Below are 22,594 nucleotides of genomic sequence, written 5' to 3'. Positions count from 1 at the left end.
TTTTATGTAAACCCATTGGATTTTTGTTACATTAAAGTGTAAAGGTGAAGGGGCCCCTGACCATCAGGTCCAGTCATGTCTGACTCTGGGGTTGCGGTGCTCATCTCGCTCTATAGGCCGAGGGAGCCGGCGTTTGTCCGCAGACAACTTCCGGGTCATGTGGCCAGCATGACAAAGCTGCTTCTGGCGAACCAGAGCAGCACACGGAAACGCTGTTTACCTTCCCGCTGGAGCGGTCCCTATTTATCTACTTGCACATTTTTATGTGCTTTCGAACTGCTAGGTGGGCAGGAGCTGGGACCGAGCAACGGGAGCTCACCTCGTTGCAGGGATTTGAACCGCCGACCTTCTGATCAGCAAGCCCTAGACTCTGTGGTGTAACCCACAATGCCACCTGGGTCCCCACACATTAAAGTGTAAAAACCCCAAATAAATAAGATGTAATGATTGCCTCTGGTTGTGGGGATGGGGGACTCCGCCTCCCTCCAGATGTTGGGCCTCTCATTCCCATCACCAGCCCTGATCGCTAGCCATGCTGGCAGAGGCTGATGGGAGTTGTAGTCCAACCACACCTGGAGGGTCAAGTGTTCGCTTCTTCCAGCTTAAGGGCCGGGGAGAGGAAAATGCTGTTCTCAATTTTATCTGCAAGCTGCCTTGACTTCCTGTCAGGGTAGGGATATAAATAAATATCTAATAATTAGATCATCTGGGGATCATGGATCTCCCAGCGGTTTTGCCTGGGGTTCTTGCCCACCTGCTCCCCTGTGGTTTAAATATTTGCACACTCACTTGCAAATACAATCCGTAAGACTTGGGAACAAGAAGGGGTCATACAGGCCCATCTCTTTAATAAATGCTAAATTATTCCCAGGCCTGCTAGCTTTTAGGCTATCAATAATTGCGCCAAACGACATAGATCAGGCACCTCCAAACTGCGGCCCTCCAGATGTTTTGGCCTACAACTCCCATGATCCCTAGCTAACAAGACCAGTGGTCAGTGATGATGGGGTTTGTAGTCCAAAACATCTGGAGGGCCGAAGTTTGGGGGTGCCTGACATAGATAAAGGCCAAGTTGGTTTTATATGACAGAGGTCTGCTGCACTCCCTATTGGGTGACTTCTCAATATTCTTTACTTGGGCCAACTTTGTTCAGAACCAATGACCGTTCTAGCTTTAGATGCTGTCAAGGCATTTGATAGCCTTAAGTGGCAATACCACTTTACTGTTCATTTGCAGTATTTGCCGTCTTCCTTTCCTTTTGCCGTATTCCAAAAAGCCAAATCTAGGCTGGGGTGTCCGTTTCCGGGGGACTTTATTACCTAGTTGCGCAGGAAACTGCCTTATCCCATTTACTCCTTCTGGGAGAGCGGAAGGCAGACTAGGCAATTCTCCCCTGCCCTGCTCATTTTATCCTCACAATAACCCTGTGAGGTAGGTTAGGCTGGCAGTGAGTGACCGGCCCCCGAGGTCACCTGGCGAGTTTGACGGCTGAGTGGGGATTTGAACCCGGGTCTTCCGGGCCCTATTCCAGCACTTTCACCACAGCAACACCACCCCTGGCTCTCTCTGTTTCAAGACGGCATTGCCTGCACCTCCAGCAGCAGCTCCTCCAGGCGTTTTAGGCGGGTCTTTATTACACTGTATCTTTAAAAAACTTATTTATTGATACTTATTCACAAAAATACATGCCCATTACAAAGTATCTTTTTATAATAAAGAGAAAACAGCTACTTAGTCTAAAAAGAGAGAGAAAAACGAGGTCAGAAAATACAGTACAGTACAGTGGTACCTCGGTTTATGAACACAATTGGTTCCGGAAGTCTGTTCATAAATTGAAGCGTTCATAAACTGAAGCGAACTTTCCCATTGAAAGTAATGGAAAGTGAATTAATCCGTTCCAGACGGGTCCGTGGAGTACTCAACCTGAAGCGTGCTTAACCCGAAGCATGGGTGTAATTGGTTCCGGAAGTCTGTTCATAAACTGAAGCGAACTTTCCCATTGAAAGTAATGGAAAGTGAATTAATCCGTTCCAGATAGGTCCGCGGCGTTCGTAAACCGAAAATTTGTAAACCGAGGTGTTCATAAACTGAGGTTCCACTGTATAAGAAGAGACCTGAGAAAGACCAAGAACAGCGAGAGAAAACTAAAGAAATATAGAAAGAGTAAAAGGACTTCCGGCTCCCTGTCCTGCAGCTACATATAATATTCATTCCTTAAAATCCAAGCATTCTGTCTTCTATAAACCAGTATTTTTTCAGCGTACAAATCCTGATATCACTTGGATGAACTTGAATGAACTTAGGTGGGGCCGGAAAGGTGTTGAGAGTTCAACCTGGGATCTCTGGCAGATGCTCTAGCGCAGGGGTCATCAAACGTTTTCAGCAGGGGGACGGTCCACTGTCCTTCAGACATTATGGGGGGGCGGACTATATTTTGAAGGGGAAAAAATGAACAAATTCCTACACCCCACAAATAACCCAGAGATGCATTTTAAATAAAAGGACACATTCTACTCATGGAAAAGCACGTTGATTCCCGGACTGTCCACGGGCCGGATCCAGCCCCTGGGCCTTAGTTTGCCTACTTATGTTCTAGTGCAGGCACCCCCAAACTTCAGCCCTCCAGATGTTTGGACTGCAATTCCCATCATCCCTGACCACTGGTCCTGTTAGCTAGGGATCATGGGATTTGTAGGCCAAAACATCTGGAGGGCCGCAGTTTGGGGATGCCTGTTCTAGTGCCACTGAGCTACAGTAATGGTTCGTTTACTTGCCTGGACTCCCAACAGGACAACAAAGAGATCAAACCTCACCGTTCTTCTGCTTCAAATCTCGAGCTCTTGTCTGTTTCCAAGGGGAAGCTTTCGTCCCTCAATCCTTGATTTACAGTCTGTCTTTATCTTCCTTCTTTTGGTCTTCTTTGTTGTGCAGGCTTGATGAGCCTGCTGGCTGGCTCTGCTTGACTGTTTCAGTGCCTGAGTTAGGAGCTGCGGGAGAATTTAGCTTAACTGTGTCATGCTGGTATCCCAGGCACATCAATGTGCTTATGCTCTCTAGGTAAATATCTCGCAATCTCTTCTACCTTTGTGTCTGCTTTTGTGCTCTGCCCCCCTGTATTTGCGGAGGATTTTTTGGAGCAGAGAAAGGCAGAGGGGTATTAACTGTTTCAGGTTAACACTGAGTGCTGCATTTTCCTTGGGAAGTTTCCACTCTTATCTCCTCTTTCCCCGCACCCCAATTCCCCCCCTAAAATTGCTGATTTAGGGATGTGATGATAAGATTTCTCCCTTCTTGCATAAAGAAGAAACTGAGCACGTAATGTTTTCGCGCCTGGGTTGGAAAATGCAAAATGCGCTGGCAATTTTTTATCTTGCCCTTCCTCCATAGGGCTCAAGAGGGCATGCCCAAATTTATTCTTCCTTCATCTATGCTCACAGCAACCCCCCCCCCCATGAAGTAGGGTAATCTACCATAGAGAGTGGCTGGCCCATAGTCACCTGACAATCTTCACAGCTGCATGAGGATTCGAACCAGAGTCTCTCCAGTCCTAGTCTGACCACTACATACCACCGCTGATAAGCTGTGTGGCTTGACCATTTCTTGCAAGGGAAGAATATCCCACCATGATAATTTCCTCTCTTATCATGCTATATAAATTCTAATAATAATAATAATAATTAATGCCAAATGATTTCTCTTGTTTATTTTTCCCCCCAAATAACTTTTTATTGGTTTTACACAATAAAGAAAAACATACACAACATATTCTTCCCTTCTTCTAACCCACCCTCCACAAGCCCCCTCCTGCCACAAGAGAGCTCCATGAATGGTGGTCAGTCGAAGGATCCATTTTATGATTGGGTTTCTTCCTACCCCCCTCCCTCCCCCCTCCCTCCCCCTGCCACCAAGAGGCTCTTAGTCTAGAGTGAGAAGGTGAGATACAGGCGGGTGTCCACCCAACTATATATCCGAACATACATTTACAAGAAAATAGACAGAAAAGAAAAAAGAGAAAAAGAAAGAAAGAAGTAATCACATTTTCAATCTCTTACTTTAACATTATCTTGGTGACTTCCTCAGATCCCTTCCTTCTGATTTTCATACTTTCATACTAATAAGCATAGCAGATTTCTTCGTCCCTATTTAACCTCTTATTCTTTAAACAAACATTCCAACAATTATACTTATTCTCGAAACTTATACCTTTCGCTTCTTAGCATATTTTCTCTTGTTTAAGGTCTCTACTTTTCTGTCTCTAATGTAGCCTTGGGTGTAAGAATTTAGAACGCAAAGCCAATGGCAAAATCCCCATCTCCAACCCAAGAAAAGTTTCACCTGTTAAATGCACAAGAATCAAGCTGTGTTTTCTTTTTAAAGGTGGCAGGCAACTTTACTTTTCTGAAGGTCTCCGAATCCTCCTGCATTTTTGCCTCTTTCTGTTTTGAACTTTGGCAAGGGAGGCAAAGCTTGTTTAATTTGGAAAGGCCTCCTGAATGGTCCCACGGGGAGGGGGGTTGTTTCTCCGGCATAGAACATCTGTGTGGCGAGAAGAGCAGGCAGATGGCCCAGTGATGGAGGACAATGAGCTCTTCTTAATTTGGAGGCTCTGGGGGCCTCTCTGCGCATAAATTTAATCCTGGGTATGTGAGGTGACATGATAGAAGTTCATAAACTGAGGAGGCGGGGAGATGAAAGTTTTTCCTCCCTCTCTCCTAACACCAGAAAGAACTCCGGGGGCATCCAAAGCACAGCTGAATGTTGGAAGATTTGGGGCAGATAACAGAAAGCCCTTCTTCACGCAACGGTGCATCGTTAAACTGCGGAACTCCCTCCCACTTGAGGCAGAGATGGCCGCCAACTTGAATGGCTTTAAAAGAGAATTGGACCATTTCGTGGAGAAGAGGGTTTTCGAGGGCTACTTGCCAGGACGGCTCTGCCCTGCCTCCAAAGTCAGAGGCAGCGATGCTTCTGAATACCAGTTGCTGGAAACCATAGGAGGGGAGAGTTGCTCTTGCACTTTATTTATTTACTATTTTTTATTTATTAGATTTATATACCGCCCTTCGGCACAAGATCTCCGGGTGGTTCACAGGATAAAATACAAGATAAAAATACAAGTACAGTGGTACCTCTGGTTGCAGACGGGATCCGTTCCAGAGCTCTGGTCGGATCCTGAGGTTTCCGCAACCGGAGGTGCCTGTTCTGCACACGGTGTGATAGAGCACTACTGTGCATGCGCGCGCGACAAAATCCAGAAATATACTTCCGGGTTTGCTGTGTGCGTATCCCGAAGGATACATAACAAGAGGGGCATGTAACAAGTAGAGGTACCACTGTAAATAGTTAAAAACCAAAGCAACAAAGCAATAGCCTCTGCTTCTCACAAACATGTTTAAAGGGCTGCAGAATATTAACCAGCTGTTTGGCCCCTGGATGCTGGTCCAGATGGGCCTGATCCACATGGCTCTTACGTACTTTAAGACGTCCAGTGTGGATGCAGCCAGGAAGGGGTGTCTGCAGACATGGATCAGGCAACCTTTTTGCTCCCAAGGGCCGCATGGAAGCAGCCTGGGGGGCCACACAGCAGTGCCCAGCTCACTCCTGAACACCCACCCACACAGACAAACAAACATACTCTCTGCACAGACAGAAACAGGAATGTACCCTGCCCATATGCTAACGCCAACCCCCATGCCAACTGCGTTGAGTTCAGTAAGAGTAGAAGCTTTAACTTTGCCCTTCTGACAATCCCGAGGCAGCCAAGCTTTCTGTGCTGGTCTCGCTCAGCTGTGGAAGACCAGTGACCTTTCCCCAGTTACTGACTGATCTCCTGGGGTGGGTGGGAGGCGGTGGAGGCTCCCCAGATCCTGGTGGGCTGCACAGAGAGTGCCGAAAATGTTGCAGGAAATACTAATTTTGGGTTGCGGCTTTTCCAGTGTGGGCAGCCAGGCTGTCGGGAAGGTACGCTCATCGTGCAATCCTATGTGCGTGTTCATCCGGAAATGGGGATGTCTGTTTCTCGGACAATTTCGAATCTGGGGAGCAGGGGGAAAACCGAAGGGCAAAATTTGGGTTTAGGGCACAGGCCTAAGAAGCAGCAGGGGAGAATTGGGCGGGTTCCTTTGGAAAGAACAGAATCTTTGGGTGGGTGAGCAGAGTTAGAGTTTGTTAAATAAAAGTCCCAGGCAGGGGTAATAAGGGTCGCAAGAAGATTGAGCTTTGAAGGACAAGCTCTGAGTGTAGAGATGGGCAATTCTGTGCTTGTTGATTGCATTTATATTCTGCCTTTTCTCCAAGTTGCTCAAGGTGACGCAGAGGGATCTCTTCCCTTATGTCATCCTCTCAACAACCCTGGCGGCGGGGGTAGCATAAGTTGATGGATGGTGGCTGGTTCAAGGAGTGGAGATCTGAGCCCTGATCTTTCCCAGGTCCCAGTCTGACGCTTTAACCCAGTGACTCTCAAACTTTTTTCTCTGGGCTACGCTTTCAGAATAAAAAAAATTGCTCGCGCTACACCGATTCTATATTATACAGCCGTACTTTGGATCTCGAACACCTTAGCTCCCAAACAAATTGGCTCCCGAACAATCAGAACCCAGAAGTGAGCATTCCGGTTTTTGAACAATTTTTGGAAGCCAAACATCTGATGGGGCTTCCACGGCTTCCGATTGGCTGCAGGAGCTTCCTGCAGCAAATCCGAACCCACAATTTGGTTTTTGAACATTTTGGAAGTTGAGCGGACTTCCGGAACAGATTCTGTTCGACTTCCAAGGTGCGACAGTATTGGTAAGAAATACATTGGAAAACAAAAAGGAACAGACACCTTGCAGTACTTGATTTATAATGTAGGATGGAACTACTTTATAACATGATCATAGGACATCCAGAAGATATAAAACAATGCAGCTACGTAAGAACATGAGTCATCCCCAAGATATAATTATAAATGAGCTTCTTGCATATGTGCCTTAAGTATGTGTACAAACTCAGTGAGAGGCGTGGGCTTGCTTTTGCCGGGTGATCTCATTTCTACAAAGTCTAATTGGAGGCAAACAAACTCTCATCTCATCAACACCAAGAAGGCTTTTTTCTTTTCTGTTCTTTCATATTTGTCAGAGTTGAAAATCCCTGTTCACAACAACATTTCACGGGGAACTGTGGAAGAAGAGCCACAGCTCTGGAATATCTAACCATCCGCAAATTGAAAGAAATGTTTTGATACTGTGGCTCATTTGGTTAGAGCGTGGTGCTGATAATGCCATGGTTGCAGGTTCGATCCCTGGATGGGATAGCTGCTTATTCTTGCATTGCAGGGGGTTGGACGAGATGATTCTCAGGGTCCTTTCCAACTCTGTGACTCTATGCTACACTACACTACACAACGCTGAAATGTTTAAATGATTTCTGGATTGTCCCTGAACCTTCTGGCCACATTTGCCATCCTCCCCTGCAACACCAGTGTGGCGCGCCACACCTTTTGAGAACCACTGCTCTAACCACTACACTGGTGGAGCGGTTCGTGGGGTTTAGGAAGCCAGCGGAGGGACTTGAGAAGGAGCCATTGCCTGTCCTGAGCTGAAACGCACAAGAATCGCCCTACCTCCACATCTCTCTGTTGCTGCTTCTTCGATCAAGTTTGGGGAAGCCTGGATCTCGGAAGCAACATCCAAATGCTGTCAGACACCCCGTCTCATTCAGAAATCCCCAGGCTGTGTGCTGAGGAAGAATTGGCGGTGCCCTAGGAGAGAAGAAACTAGTTTAAAGAATGTGTGAGGCCCAAGTGCCCAGACCCAGAAGACCTTTCTCGAGGTTGCTCTCTTGTTCTGATGGATAAATTCCTGCCATCTCCCCCTTCCCTTGGGGGTTGAGCTTGTTGTTCAGTTGCTATTGAGGCAGGGACGCATCAGGGTTACCTGCTGAAATCGGGGCAATAGGTGTCTCTAGCCCATAATTCTGTTTCCCACAGTGGCCAGCCCAGATGCTTCCTGGAAAATGCTGTTGAGAGGTAGAATGCCTCTGGCCTTGGAGGTTCCGCTTAGCCATCATGGCTAATCAGTGTCTGTGCTGTGGGAAGCTGCCTTGAGGCTGAGCCAGGCACATTGGTCCATCACTGGCTGGCAGCAGCTGACCAGGGTTTTGGGCGAGGCGGGGGTGTATTCTGGGGTTTTGAACCTGAGACCGTCTGCATTTCCTGCCCCTGAGCTGCGGCCCTTCCCCAGACACACCTGCTTAAAGCCACCCAAGCCATTTGTCATCACCATGTACTGTGGCAGGGAGTCCCACAAGCTATGCAGTGGTGCAGCTTCTTCACTTTGGAAACATCTACCTGTTGATCCCACTGGTTGACCTTGAGTTTTAGTGTTATGTGAGAGGGAGAGAAGCTCTGCACCAATGCAGGAGGATTTTTTTAAAAAAAGCCTTTAAAAATAAGTCTCTCTGGGATAGAGTTTCATCGTGAGCCAAGGCTGAACTCCCAACTGGAGAGAATTAAATCAAAGCTGGGGCAAGTGTGTGTTTGTCTTCTGATGCTAATTAATCCTGGAGATTGTTTCTGGGAGGCAAACTGAAGATTACCTGACAACCAACAGTCCAAAGAGGCTTTTCTTACTGTAAGTCGCTGTAATTGGGTGCAGTTCCCATATATACACCTTCCCTAATGTGCCATCTTCCAGATGTTTGGGGCTCAGGGACATCCGGTGATAAACTTCACAGGACTGAATTTTTCAGTGAAACCTTTCTGGGAATGTGTCCTTGAATTTCGATAAGGTCTCTCTCTCTTGCCTGGAGAGGTATGTGTAGAAACAATCCATCTGTAGGAAGGGGGGGGGAATCCTTGTTTTGCCCACTTTTGCCTTTGCCCACTGTAAATTTGCTCAGAAGGAAATGGGGGGGGGAGTCACACCTACCCTATATTATAATAATAATAATAATAATAATAATAATAATAATAATTTATTATTTATACCCCGCCCATCAGCCACTCTGGGTGGCTTCCAACCGAAAAATAAAACACAGTGATCTATTAAACATTAAATGCCTCCCTAAACAGGGCTGCCTTCAGATGTCTTCTAAAAGTCTGGTAGTTGTTTTTCTCTTTGACATCTGATGGGAGGGCTTTCCACAGGGCGGACGCCACTACCGAGAAGGCCCTCTGCCCGGTTCCCTGCAACTTGGCTTCTCGCAATGAGGGAACCGCCAGAAGGCCCTTGGCACTGAACCTCAGTGTCCGGGCAGAACGATGGAGGTGGAGACGCTCCTTCAGGTATACTGGACCAAGGCCATTTAGAGCTTTAAAGGTCAGCACCAACACTTTGAACTGTGCTCGGAAATGTACTGGGAGCCAATGTAGATCTTTCAAGACCGGTGTTATGTGGTCTCAGCGGCCGCTCCCAGTCACCAGTCTAGCTGCTGCATTCTGGATTAGTTGTAGTTTCCGAGTCACCTTCAAAGGTAGCCCCACGTAGAGCGCATTGCAGTAGTCCATGCGAGAGATAACTAGAGCATGCACCACTCTGGCGAGACAGTCTGCAGGCAGGTAGGGTCTCAGCCTGCGTACCAGATGGAGCTGATAGACAGCTGCCCTGGACACAGAATTGACCTGCGCCTCCATGGACAGCTGTGAGTCCAAAATGACTCCCAGGCTGCGCAACTGGTCCTTCAGGGGCACAGTTTCCCCATTCAGGACCAGGGAGTCCTCCACACCTGCCTGCCTCCTGTCCCCCACAAACAGTACTTCTGTCTTGTCAGGATTCAACCTCAATCTGTTAGCCGCCATCCATCCTCCAACCGCCTCCAGGCACTCACACAGGACCTTCACTGCCTTCACTGGTTCTGATTTGAAAGAGAGGTAGAGCTGGGTATCATCCGCATACTGATGAACACCCAGCTCAAACCCCCTGATGATCTCTCCCAGCGGCTGCATGTAGATGTTAAAAAGCATGGGGGAGAGGACAGAACCCTGAGAGGCACCCCACAAGTGAGAGCCCAGGGGTCTGAACACTCATCCCCCACCACCACTTTCTGAACACGGCCCAGGAGGAAGGAGCGGAACCACTGTATAACACTGCCCCCAGCTATAACGTGATCTCATCTAGCATGTTTGTTTTACTTGCATTTAGTAAACACTTGGTGAATATTTATTTGCAGCCGGCACCCGTTCAACAAACTCTGCGAAACGGGGTTTTTTTTCCTGTGGAAAAATTAAGTGCTGGAGATTTTGCCGTCTCCTTATCTCTTTAAAGGGGGCAACTGATGTGGTGTCCGGCCCTTCTCACCCCATTGCTATTGTCTTTTAAATTTTTACAAGGGTTCTGATAAAATATCTGCGCCGTCGCCCCTGCGATTGCCCAGTCGTGATGACTTCACGACACTTGCGTCCTGTATCGGATTCCTCTGATCAGATCAGCCTACCTGATTCTCGCAGAATAGATGTACTTCGGAAGGAAATGTAGCCGTCTTAATCTGCTCTAGCCCGCTGCTCCTTTTCTTAAAACATTTGGGAACGAGAGATTCCAAGATGAGATGCTTTAGACCAGGGGTCAGCAAACTTTTCCAGCAGGAGGTTGGTTCACTGTCCCTCAGACCGTGTGTCGGACCAAACTACTGTATATTTTGAAGGGGGGGGGGAAATGAATGATTTCCTATGGCCCGCTAATAACCCAGAGATGCATTTTAAATAAAAGCACACATTCTACTCATGTAAAAACACCAAAGGGCAGACCTTTGTTGTTAACCTTTTTTTTAAGGATTGTTGAAGTTGCTGAGCTTTTTTTTAGGGTTGAAGTTGTTGAGGTTTTTTTTTAAGGATTTTACCCCAGGAAAATTACGGGCCGGAATGGACCTGCTTTAGATCCTCAAATGCCACCCCACTCCGATGGCCTGGCACCCCACCAAGCCCAGGAAAAAATCTGCGTTGATGTGTCAGATTCCATCGCTGCTCGCTTGCTCAGGGAATCTCTCCCGCGTGGCTCTCATAGTGCTGCTGATTCCTTCCGACTTTGTCTCTTGCAATGTGGAATGTGGAGGCTGATTGGAAAAGGCAAGCGATGTGCTGGCTTGGCCAAGCTCTCTTTCTAGGGCTTTCGGTTTCCGAAACTCCTTTCTCCAGTCCTGTTTGAAAGCCGTGCTGCTGCCTGTCCGTTAAAGATATTGTGCTCAACATAGTACAGTATGTTGTGGTTCAAAGTAGGAGGAGCGTCCCTGACTTATTTTTAAATTCATGGGGTTTTCCCCCCTAGCTTTTATGTGTGAATAAACAAAATAAATCAAAGATGAAGGCCATTAAGAAATGTTCTGAATGTTACAGCAGGTTGAAAGCAGCATAAGGTTGAACATTAGTGTTGAACTTGTTGTTATGAAACGTTACCCAAAATACCAATTATTCCATAAATCTCTTAGGCTGGGTTATATGCATTCTTTGGTAATAAGTTAGCTAAGCAATTTTATATGCATTCAGGTGGAGAAGCGTCTCTTCTCTACCTGGTTGGGGAACGGGTTGCTTTTAATTGGAGATGGTAGGGGTTGAACCTGGGACCTTTTGTATTACAGTCGTACCTTGGAAGTTGAACGGAATCCGTTCCGGAAGGCCGTTCGACTTCCAAAATGTTTTGAAACCCAAGCGCGGCTTCTGATTGGCTGCAGGAAGACGCTCTCCCCTGGGGAATAATATTAGATTTTTCCACCTTATAGAGCCCATCCAATGCGATTTGGATTGTACTAGGGCACCCTATTGGCAAAGGCTGGGTTAGTTGGGGGTTTCTTACTTCCTCTGTACCTGCAGTAAGGTAAAGGGGCCCCTGACCATCAGGTCCAGTCGTGTCCGACTCTGGGGTTGCGGCGCTCATCTCGCTCTATAGGCCGAGGGAGCCGGCGTTTGTCTGCAGACAACTTCCAGGTCATGTGGCCAGCATGACAAAGCTGCTTCTGGCGAACCAGAGCAGCGCACGGAAACACCGTTTATCTTCCCGCCAGAGCAGTACCTATTTATCTACTTGCACTTTGATGTGCTTTTGAACAGCTAGGTGGGCAGGAGCTGGGACCGAGCAACGGGAGCTCACCCCATTGCAGGGATTCGAACCGCCGACCTTCTGATCAGCAAGCCCTAGACTCTGTGGTTTAACCCACAGCGCCACCTGGGGTTAAAAGTACTGCAGGGTAAAAGCTCACAAAGGCATAGAATACTGGTGGTTGAGAGGCATCCTTGCAACTCTGGCTGCCTGCTTCTGGTCGAGCAGGAGAGCGCCCATCTAAGACACACAGCAATTTCTGAGTTGTCCAGAGCTTATGCATATTGGGGAACGAACTCGGGGGACCATTTTCTCGAAGAAGTAGGGTGGTGTGATCTGTTTCAGTGGGGCGTAGGCCTCTCAGCAGCCCCCCAAAGAGCACATGGCCATCCCATTCGAAAACCTGAGTCAGATAGCTCTTTGGAAGGCAAACTGCACTGCCCCCAACAGAGCAGGGTCCCATCCACACCATAGATTTAAATCAGGCATTGGCAAACTTGGCCCTCCAGATGTTTTGGGACTACAACTCCCATCATCCCTAGGTAACAGGACCGATGGTCAGGGATGATGGGAGTTGTAGTCCCAAAACATCTGGAGGGCCGAGTTTGCCAATGCCTGATTTAAAACATGTTAATCCTTTTTGTTTTTAAAGTAGTAGTAATGGCTTCCCCCAAAGAACCATGGGAATGGTAGTTTTTACACACACACACAGTGCTGTAATTCCCAGCCCCTTTAATGAACTACAGATCCCAGGGTTCTTTGGGAGAAGCCTTGACAGTTAAAGAAGTGGGGCAAATGTCCTTTAAAAATGCATGATTCCGATTTGACCTAAGGAAGAAGCCATTTCTGGCTGCCTGGAGGATGTCCCTGTCTTTCCTGATCCATAGGATCCTGGCTGGCCTCTTTATCGCCAAGGCCATCTCCCTTGTTTGTTCAAAGCCTGCCTGGGGAGAAGCATGTCTCGGATGTTGCCTCCTCTGCCTTCCCCTGCACTGTGATCCTCAGTTGACCCATCCTCTGAGGCCTTCCGCCTGGTCACAACCCTGGTGAGCTGACGAAACCGCCATGACTTGCCGGGTTGGCATTTGTAGCCCAGTTGCCAGGCTCTGTGTTAAGGAAGCACCTGAGAAAATAATAACAAACCCCGCATGCGAAGATTGGTAAACACTGAAAGAAGCACAAACAAACCACGGCTATCTCTCTCTTCCTGCGAACGAAGGTCTCAGAGCTGTTTTGTCTGACCAATGGTTTTCTTTCTTTTTTTGGCAGCGGCCCCGTGAACATGTTCGAAACCCATCCTTTCTGGGCACTTTAGTTCATTGCCCATTTCTGGGAATGGTAACTCTGTGAGGTGGTAAACTAAACAATGCCCTGAATTATGTGCGGGAAAGAACGTGTTTTGGATGTGCTTTAAAGGGATTCTGTTGTTTAGTCGTTTAGTCGTGTCCGACTCTTTGTGACCCCATGGACCCAGAGCACGCCAGGCAACTCCTGTCTTGCACTGCCTCCCGCAGTTTGGTCAAACTCACGTTCGTAGCTTCGAGAACACTGTCCAACCATCTTGTCCTCTGTCGTCCCCTTCTCCTTGTGCCCTCCATCTTTCCCAACATCAGGGTCTTTTCCAAGGATTCTTCTCTTCTCATGAGGTGGTCAAAGTATTGGAGCCTCAGCTTCAGGATCTGTCCTTCCAGTGAGCACTCAGGGCTGATTTCCTTCAGAATGGATAGGTTTGATCTTCTTGCAGTCCATGGGACTCTCAAGAGTCTCCTCCAGCACCAAAATTCAAAAGCATCAATCCTTCGACGATCAGCCTTCTTTATGGTCCAGCTCTCACTTCCATACATCACTACTGGCAAAACCATAGCTTTAACTATACGGACCTTTGTCGGCAAGGTGATGTCTCTGCTTTTTAAGATGCTGTCTAGGTTTAAAGGGATAGAGGGACACAAATGCAGCCCTGTCCTGTGACTGATTCCCGTGATATGTGTCTATGTTTAAAGGTGCTTTTAGGTTCAGGTGAAGTGGGCCTTGAGTTTGAGGTGGGGGACATTCTTCTCCCCCTCTCAGCAGATGGGAAAGGGAGAGAGAGGCTGTAGCTGTGCGGCAGAGCAGCTGCTTTGCATGCAGAATGTCCCAGGTTCAGTCCCTGCAGTCTCCACTTAGAAAGAAACCAGGCTGCAGCAGATGGGAACGATCCTGCCTCCCAGTTTCCCAAAGAGCCACTGCCAGTCATGGTAGACAAAAAGTTGACATAAGCAGCTCCCCGAATCTGTTTGGACTTGCTGATTTGCCAGGATGCAGAAAAAAGGTGGACACTCTTTTTCTTTGCTCTCTCGTGGACGAGTTTCCAGGGGCCGTTTGCCAGTGGTGTCTGGGGCCAGAGGTAAAAAAGTGGGTGTGGCCAGATGCAAAAGTGGGCAGGGCAATGGGTGTGACTCCTCCCTTTGCACAGAAGGGTGCAATCCAGCTGTGTTTCTACACACTCGCACAAGTCTATTTTCCATACAGGCAAACGAGGCATTTTCTCAGTTCAAGGACCCCCTCCTAGCCAGGCAAAGGGATGGAGGAGGGTGCAGAGCAGGGTCTGTGAGGGGGCGTGTCCTAGAGAGAGAGTTGGGTGTGGCGTTGGGAAACCTGGGGGCCAAAGAGAGAAACCCAGGGGCCACCAGCCTCCCCACTCCTGTTTCAGAGAATCTGAGACTGTGAGCTGCTCAGCTTGGTTTCTCTGTTGTAAGCCATATGCCAGGATTCGTAACTTGGAAACTGGGTGCTCTTGTTTCGTGCCAATGCAGGACATTGGATCCTGTCTGTGATCTAAGCCTGTGGCCCTTGCAACTTAAGAGAGATGAGCTGGACGAAAGGGCAGTATCGTGCTTGACCAAGGGGCCGTGAGATTGTGTGCATGACTTGGAGCGATTGCAGGATACAGAGATGTGGGACTTGCTATGTAGGGCTGATGGGAGTTGGAGTCCAGTATCATTTGCAGAGATGCAGGTTCCCCGTCCCTGCTAGGTAGGGTGGCCTGCTTGTAAAAATCTGCTTCTTAAGGAATGTGTCTGTCTTGTGTGTCTGTCTATCTCAGTGATGGCGAACCTATGACACGCGTGTCAGACGTGACACGCAGAGCCCTCACTGCTTGCACGCGCCCCATCAGCCCATTCACGCTGTTGTTGTTGTTGTTGTTTTTCTCCCCCATTCCGCTCCTCCTCACGCTACAGCTCCAAAACCCAGATCCTTTGTTGTTGTTGTTGCTGCTGGTAGCCACAGATTGGTAACAGCGTTCATTTTTTAACCCATTCTGTGCTGGTTTTTTTGGCGCTTTGGCAGACTATGTTAGTGTTGCATGTTAGTTCCAGCGAAGGTATTATTCGTCATTTATTTCTGTTCTCTCCCCCCCCCAAAGCGCAGCAGCTTTGGGGCATCCCCCCCAAAAAGAAAGCAACTTTTGCACCCCCCCAAATCACCTCCAAAACCTTGGTCAGCAGCTCTCCCCAAAAAGCTCAACAACTCTGGGCACTTTGTGATAAATAAGGGATCTTTGGTTTGGTTTGGTTAAATAATTAGTTTTTGGTTTATTAAATACAGTTATATATTACAATCATACATTTTTGTTATTTAAACTATAAATATCATGAAATTATGGTTTTTTCCCTCGAAGTGACACACCACCCGAGTTATGCCCGGTTTTTTGGCGAATTTTGACACACCAAGCTCAAAAGGTTGCCCATCACTGGTCTATCTGCATACGCACACACAAACGTGCACACACAATGCAAAATCAGCTCCTCCTCCTCGTGTTTACGAATGCAATTTGCAGAGTTTTGCAAGGTAGTGTCTGGTGACCTAAGTGATAATCTGTTTAGTTCTCTCAATTAATGGCTATTTTGCATCTGGTTTGGAACTGTGAGAAATGGTTCGCTGAGTGGTTTGTTAAATTATAGGTGTTGCTGGTTGCTTTTTGAAATCCCGATAATTGTATCCTGTGTTTTATTTTTAAACTGTGTTGTAATTGTGTGCAGCGTTGCCTTTGTCCTGCAGACTGAAGATGCCCAAAGCAAAAATAAATTTGGAGGGAAGGAGGGGGCGAAAGTGTCGTAGCGATTATGGGAGCCAGAGGAGCAGCTGGACACAACTTCCAGATTTTCGCAGTCTTGTCTGCGGAGGATCTTGCTGCCTCGTGATTCCCGAAAGCAAAAGAATTGGTAGCCTGTGTAGTGTCGGGAGACCTGGGTTCAAATCCTTACTCTGCCATTGGGTTCGTCACCCTTTCTCTCTCTCTCTCTCTAAGCTAATTCGCAGGGTTGTGGTGCTTTTAAAAATATTACCGTATTACCAATGTTCATTCAATTTATATACCGCCCTTCCTCCCAAAGGAGCCTAGCGCAGCAAACACATAATTAAAACAATATCATTGAAAACATTCCGAAAGCAATCTAACATTCTAATTGTGTTATTTCAGCCAATGATTTCAGGGTACGGAGGAAACAGGTGATAAACACTTTGTGGCATGCTGAGCTCCTTGGAGGCAGGGAGGGGGGGATAAAAATCAATGCAGTCTTTTATGCTCATTTCCCTTAATCCTGTTTTCCTTGATGGGACCTTTTGAATTGCCTTTGTGTTCAGTTCTCCACCTTGTTATGCCAAATGGGGCCCAAATGTGGCTCTCTTTTCTCTAGCCAGGCCACACCCCTTCAGCATGTGTGTTTCTGTCCTTGTGCGTTTTTTTTTTTTTTTTTGCCCGGCTGGGATGTGCCCTTATTTATCTATTTCATAAGATTTATACACCGATTGATTGTAAAAACCAAACAAAACTTCGAAGTGGTTTGCAAGGAGCTAAAGCAGGGAAATCAAGGGAAATGTACACCCCTGCTTTAACACATACAAAAGTTAAAATACTAAAAGAGATTAAAATCACCTCAACGTCTGACTCATCTGGGCATCACAGAATTGTAGAGTCGGAAGGGGCCCCAAGGGTCATCCAGTCCAACCCCCTGCAATGCAGGAATCTTTTGCCCAACGTGGGGCTCAAACCCATGACCTTGAGATTAAGAGCCTCACGCTATGCACACAGATAGGCTTGTTTGGGGGGGGGGAATGTTTTTAACAGGCTCCAAAAAGCGTACAGTGGAGGTGCCTGCCTGATGTCAATAGGCAGGGAGTTCCAAAGTGCAGATGCCCGAGTTCTTACAAAGGTGGAATGGGTGTTACGTGGCGCTTATAGTAGTTCCAATTCCACCAGTCGAAGTGGTCAAGTGGGCACCTGCGGGGTAAGCCGATCTCATAGGTAAACCGGTCCCAAGTTTGTTAAGCTAGAGCTCTGCTAGAGCTCTGATTGTGGAACCCTAGGACTGCCGTGTTGGCAGGGACCCCAAGGGCCATGTAGTCCAACCCCCTGCAATGCAGGAATCACATGCCTCTTGCTTGCTTGGATAGAGGATACAGTGGTGCCTCGCTAGACGAATTTAATTCGTTCCACGGGTCTTTTCTTATAACGAAAAATTCGTCTAGCGAATCCCATAGGAATGCATTTAATTTTTTTTAATTTTTTTTTGCCCATAGGAACGCATTAATTGAATTTCAATGCATTCCTATGGGAAACCGTGATTCGCTAGACGAATTTTTTGTAAAATGAATTCGTCTAGCGAGGCAACCTCCGCTAGAAAAAACTTTCGTTAAGCAGGGCACTCGTTAAGCGAGGCACCACTGTAGAGTGTGTCTCTGTGTGTATATAGAAGCTAGCCTATTGTGCAAAGGGAAAGCTAGCATTCGTTGGCCCGGCCCCACCCACCACTCGCACATGGCCCCCAGAAGGGCATGCGGCCCTCTGGCTGAAAAGGATTCCCTGCCCGCTTCTCCGTGAGCCAAGTCGGTGTGATTCTGGGGTTCTACCTGGGTGGAGAACTTGAAACCCGAGCTTTGGTCAACCTCTTTGTTCTGGCTTCCTTTTTCCGGGTCGGGGGAAGAAAATGTAAGCCCCTCTTTGTTTTGCAAGCTGGCAGGTGTCCAGCATGGCCTGCCCGTTGCCCTGGGATCATTCCGTTGCTCAGCTCCTAAATACTAGACCCTTCTGCAACCTAGCTCAGGGTCTTGTTCGATTTCTCTTTTCTGCCGCCTCCTGCTTTTGCGCTGTGTCAGGGCACCCTGGCTTCATTTTCTGTGTGGTCTGCTATGGGGGCTGAGCAAGGAGAGGAAGGTGGAAACATATATTTTTATATATATTGCAGATCCTTTCTCTCCCTGCCTTCCTCTCTCCGCTGAATGTTCACTCGCATTGACCCCTGAGCCCGAGAGAAGCGAAGCTAGAATTGGCTGAAAAGATTCATTTGTCTGTCGGCTCCAAGGAAGGGAGAAAAATAATAACGCAGCCCTTGGCTGAAAACGTTCTCTGGGGAGATGAGGAAGGAGTGGCTGCTTTGCGCCGAGCTCTCAGCCAATTTTTTTAAAAAAATATTAATCTGTTCCTCCTTTCTGGCCGGCCTCGAGCGCCTGCTCCCAGGAGCCCGCATAAAAGTTGGAGAGGGTCTTCCCACCTGCATCGTGTGGGCTGGCTTGGCTCTGCTTAACCTGCTTGAACCCAGCTCTTGGCTGCTAAAGGGAGCCCACCAAAGCGGCCTTGTGGGGGCTGAGATGGGGCCTGAGGGACAAAGTCCGTGCCTACATTTGAAACATCACAACTTTAAAAAAGCATGGCTCCCCCCCCAAAGGATTCTGGGAAATGTGGTTTGTTAAGGAAGGGTGTGGAGAGTTGACCCTTATTCCCTTCACGGAGAAGATCATTCCCAGAATTCCCTGGGAAAAGGGGCTGACTGTTAAACCACTCTGAGATTCCCAGGGAATTCTGGGAACGGTTGCTCTGGGAGGGAAATAGGGGTCTCCTAAACAAGCCCAAAGCTCTCAACAAATGGCTGTTCCCAATGTTTTCTGAGGGGAGCCCTAAGGGCCTAAAGTGGTATGATGATGCTTTTAAGTATATTGTGCAGATGGGGCCATGGGCAGAGCCATAATAATAATAATAATAATAATAATAATTTGCACCCCACCCATCTGACTGGGTTGCAGCCACTCTGTGGGTGGCTATGCAAATACTGGCCTGGCTTAGGCCACATTTGGATGGAGGATAGAGAAGGGTCTGTGAGTATGTCTTAAAACTACGGTAGCCTACTCTACAATGGTCCCATTTGCATGTGTTTCCCCACCCACTTTTGTCTCTGACCCCACCCACCACCGTTCTGCAGCCCTTGGAAGGTTGCCTTTGAACAAGAGGTGTCCCCTTGGACTGTTGAATCCCTCCCTTTGTGATTGGGCTCTTGTGCATGTCTTCGGAGCATGCACAGAGTGATGGGATCTGTATGGGCCCAGCCACCGCGTTTCTTGAGATGAACAAGAGGATTCTGCAGATAACCTTTGCAATCTGCAGTGTTTCTATGGCAGGGGGACTCTGTGTTTGTGTGTATATAAACTTATAATTCTTGCTTCTCGTTCTGCGTTCTAATCATGGGATAGTAGAGTTGGAAGGGACCCAAGGGCCATCTAGTCCAACCCCCTGCAATGCAAAATATATACAAAATATAAAACTCCCGAAGCAATACGTGAATTAATTTGGAGGAGAAGCTTGTTACAGAGAGTCACAGTTAATAGCCATCGGGGGCGGGGCGGGGGGCGGAGTAAACAAAATACTGGATTCAAATGTATAATAGATTACAATTCTCAGTATTGAGAATTCACTGTGGTTCCCTGAATCTCCGTAACAAGTTTCCCATCCAAATTAATTTGTGTATTGCTTCAGAAGTTTTATATTTCATATATGAACCGTGTTGCAGGGGGTTGCACTAGAAATCAGTGTTTCCCAATCGCTAGCTGTTTTTGGACTACAACTCCCATCATCCTTAGCAATACCAGTGGTCAGGGATGATGGGAATTGTAGTCCGAAAACAGCTGGAGACCAAAGGTTGGGAAACACGGGGATAGATGACAATTGGGTTCCTTCCAGCTCTACTTTTCTGTAATCCCGTAAATTGTAATGTCCTTTGGCTGCCTACAGTAAGGTTGATTGGGTTGACAGAGAGAATTTCGAGAAACAAGCATATGTAGTGTTTTTCATTTAATCTGTAGGCATGCATTCTTGCTCTGGAGCCCTGCCAGCTTCTCATTCAGCTCTCCATTCTGGAACAGATTCCTATGAAGCCCTTTGCCACACACACACACACGAGACCCTGGTGTAATTAAAACATATATTTCTCCTCTCCCCTTCCAGACTGTGGAGCATGGGTTCCCCAACCAGCCCAGCTCCTTGGCCTTCGACCCCAAGCTACGAATCATGGCCATCGGCACCAAATCGGGAGCGGTGAAAATGTATCCTTTTTGCTTTGACCTGGATATCCCTTCCATGACACCAGAGGAAGGGGAAGGTAAGGGTTGACTTGTATCTACAAAGCTTCCCGGTGGGCACCCTGTTGGGAAATGGCTGTCTGATCTGGAAATGCGGCCCCCAAGCTCCCCGTTCTGGGGCCCACAGAATTCTTCCAAAGCCGCACACCCTCCCACTGCTTTGCATCCTTCTGTTGTCCTCCTTTGCACCCCAGGGGCTGGGTTGTGTCCTTGAAGCATGATAACGCCTCTTGCTTGTCTGGGTGGAGGACCGAGAGGGCGTGTGTGTGTGCCCAATCAGGATCTGACCTACTACCCTCTTTCCCTCCCCATGCCTTCCTTACTCTTTCCCGACCCAGTTTTCCCTTTAGTTGTTATTTCATTATTTGCATCTATATCTGCATCCTGTTTTGAAACAAAAGTGCCTCCTCGAGATACATAAACCTAATTTGGTTTGCTTACTTTTTTTTGTAATTTTCTGTTTCTGTGTTTTCGAAAACAATGCAAAAACAACGGAACTGACCTGCAGCACAAAGGTAAAATGTGCACTGGTTGTTCCGCCTGCTTAAAAAAAATTAATCTGTTCCTCCTTTCTGGCCACCCTCGATCGCATGCTCCCAGAAGCCCGGATAAAAGTTGGAGAGGGCCTTCCCATCTGCATTGCGTGGGCTGGCTTGGCTCTCCTTAATCTACTCAAACTCAGAGCTTGGCTCCTAAAGGGGAGCCCCCCAAGTGGCCTGGGGGCAGGGCTGAGATGGGGCCTGAGGGACAAAGGAAAGCTGCTGTATGTTTAAAACACCACAACTTTTAAAAGGCATGGCTTCCTCCAAAGGATTCTGGGGAATGTGGTTTGTTAAGGGTGCTGAAAGTTGACGCTTGTTCCCCTCATGGAGGCACCATTCCCAGAATTCCATGGGAAGAAGAGCTGACTGTTAAACCGCTCTGAGATTCCCAGGGAATTCTGGGAACGGTCACTCCGTGATGGGAATAGGGGTCTCCTAAACAAGCACAACATCCTCAACAAATGGCTGTTCCCAATGTTTTCTGAGGGGAGCCTTAAGGGCCTAAAGTGGTATGATGATGCTTTTAAGTATATCGTGCATATGGGGCCATATACAGAGCCATAATAATAATAATAATAATAATAATAATAATAATAATAATAATAATAGCACTCTGCCCATCCGACTGGGTTGCAGCCACTCTGGGCAGCTATGGCCTAGACATTTGCTTCTGGCACCACCCATTTCTGGCATGTGGCCCCTGGAGCTTTGCCCAAAAGGAAATGTAGGCCTTTCGTTTTAAAAAAAGGCTCCCCATTCCTGGCCTTGCTATTACCTGCCCTTTACCCTGAGGTCCCAGGTTGCAGCATTTTTTTAAAAAAAACATGTTAAAAACAGCGTTTAAAACAACTTGAAATCACAAGGAGTAAGGCAGGTCCTAAAATATCCACCTCAGGTGCCCAAAGCCAAGGTGTGTTTACGGCATTTTCCGGAAGCTGTATACTGAAGGTGTCAGGTACAGCTTTGTGGAGAGATTTACAACTTAGGGGCTGCCACAGAAAATGCCCCTTTTGCCTGGACCGCCCACCCCCTTGGCTTCTGAGGGCTGAGGAACTACCTCTGCCAATCTCTGTGCCCATGCGGGTCTCTAGTGAAGAAGGCTTTTTTTCCAGGTATCTGGTGCCTGCATTGTTTAGGGTTATAAACATTAACATGAGCGCCTTAAATTGGGCCTGGAAGTGAACTGGTAGCCAGTTAAGCAAGGAACTAATCCCTGAGGTGCAAAAATGCCGCTTTGAGTAGAGTTCAGATGTGTGTGTGGCCAGGGCTCAGGGTTGCAGAGATTTGGCACATTGGTTTAGAGCTGCAGATGCAGAGTGATCTAAGCCAGATATTGGAACTTTACAGCTCTCTAGACATTTGTATATTTTAGAGCAAGTGAGAAGTCCAGGGCCCGCTCTTGCCTTACTGTTCTTGCAACTGATCTTTTTTTTGGGGGGGGGCTGCTCAACAGGAGGTGGGCAGGGCAGTTCCATACTCCAGACACCCCTCTGAAAAATGTTCCTGGACTCCAACTCCCATCAGCCCCAGGCCCAGCAAGGCCAGTCGTCGGCGACGATGGAAGTTGTAGTTACGCAGCATTTGAGGAGCTGCAGGTTCCTCTACCCTGATCAAAGCCTTTGTTTCTTAAAAACTGCGGACCCAAGTGCGATAGCTTGG

The 22,594-nt window shown here is 47.7% G+C and overlaps 1 protein-coding gene across 4 annotated transcripts in view; it reads left to right on the top strand.

The window, feature by feature from the left end:
• The window catches only part of LLGL1 (LLGL scribble cell polarity complex component 1), a 79,708-nt gene that overhangs the window by 2,583 nt on the left and 54,531 nt on the right, over nt 1-22,594 (top strand). For all 4 annotated transcript variants that reach the window (XM_035132325.3, XM_035132324.3, XM_035132322.3 and 1 more), the window contains exon 2: nt 20,260-20,357. In XM_035132325.3, coding sequence (XP_034988216.3) covers nt 20,260-20,357 — 98 coding nt within the window. The remainder of the gene's footprint in view (nt 1-20,259; nt 20,358-22,594) is intronic.

This window comes from Zootoca vivipara, chromosome 13 (assembly GCF_965207765.1).
Source record: "Zootoca vivipara chromosome 13, rZooViv2.hap1.1, whole genome shotgun sequence".
In the NCBI taxonomy this organism is placed as follows: domain Eukaryota; kingdom Metazoa; phylum Chordata; class Lepidosauria; order Squamata; family Lacertidae; genus Zootoca; species Zootoca vivipara.
Note: the sequence above shows the minus strand (reverse complement) of the source record. Positions and strands in the feature narration are given on the sequence as shown.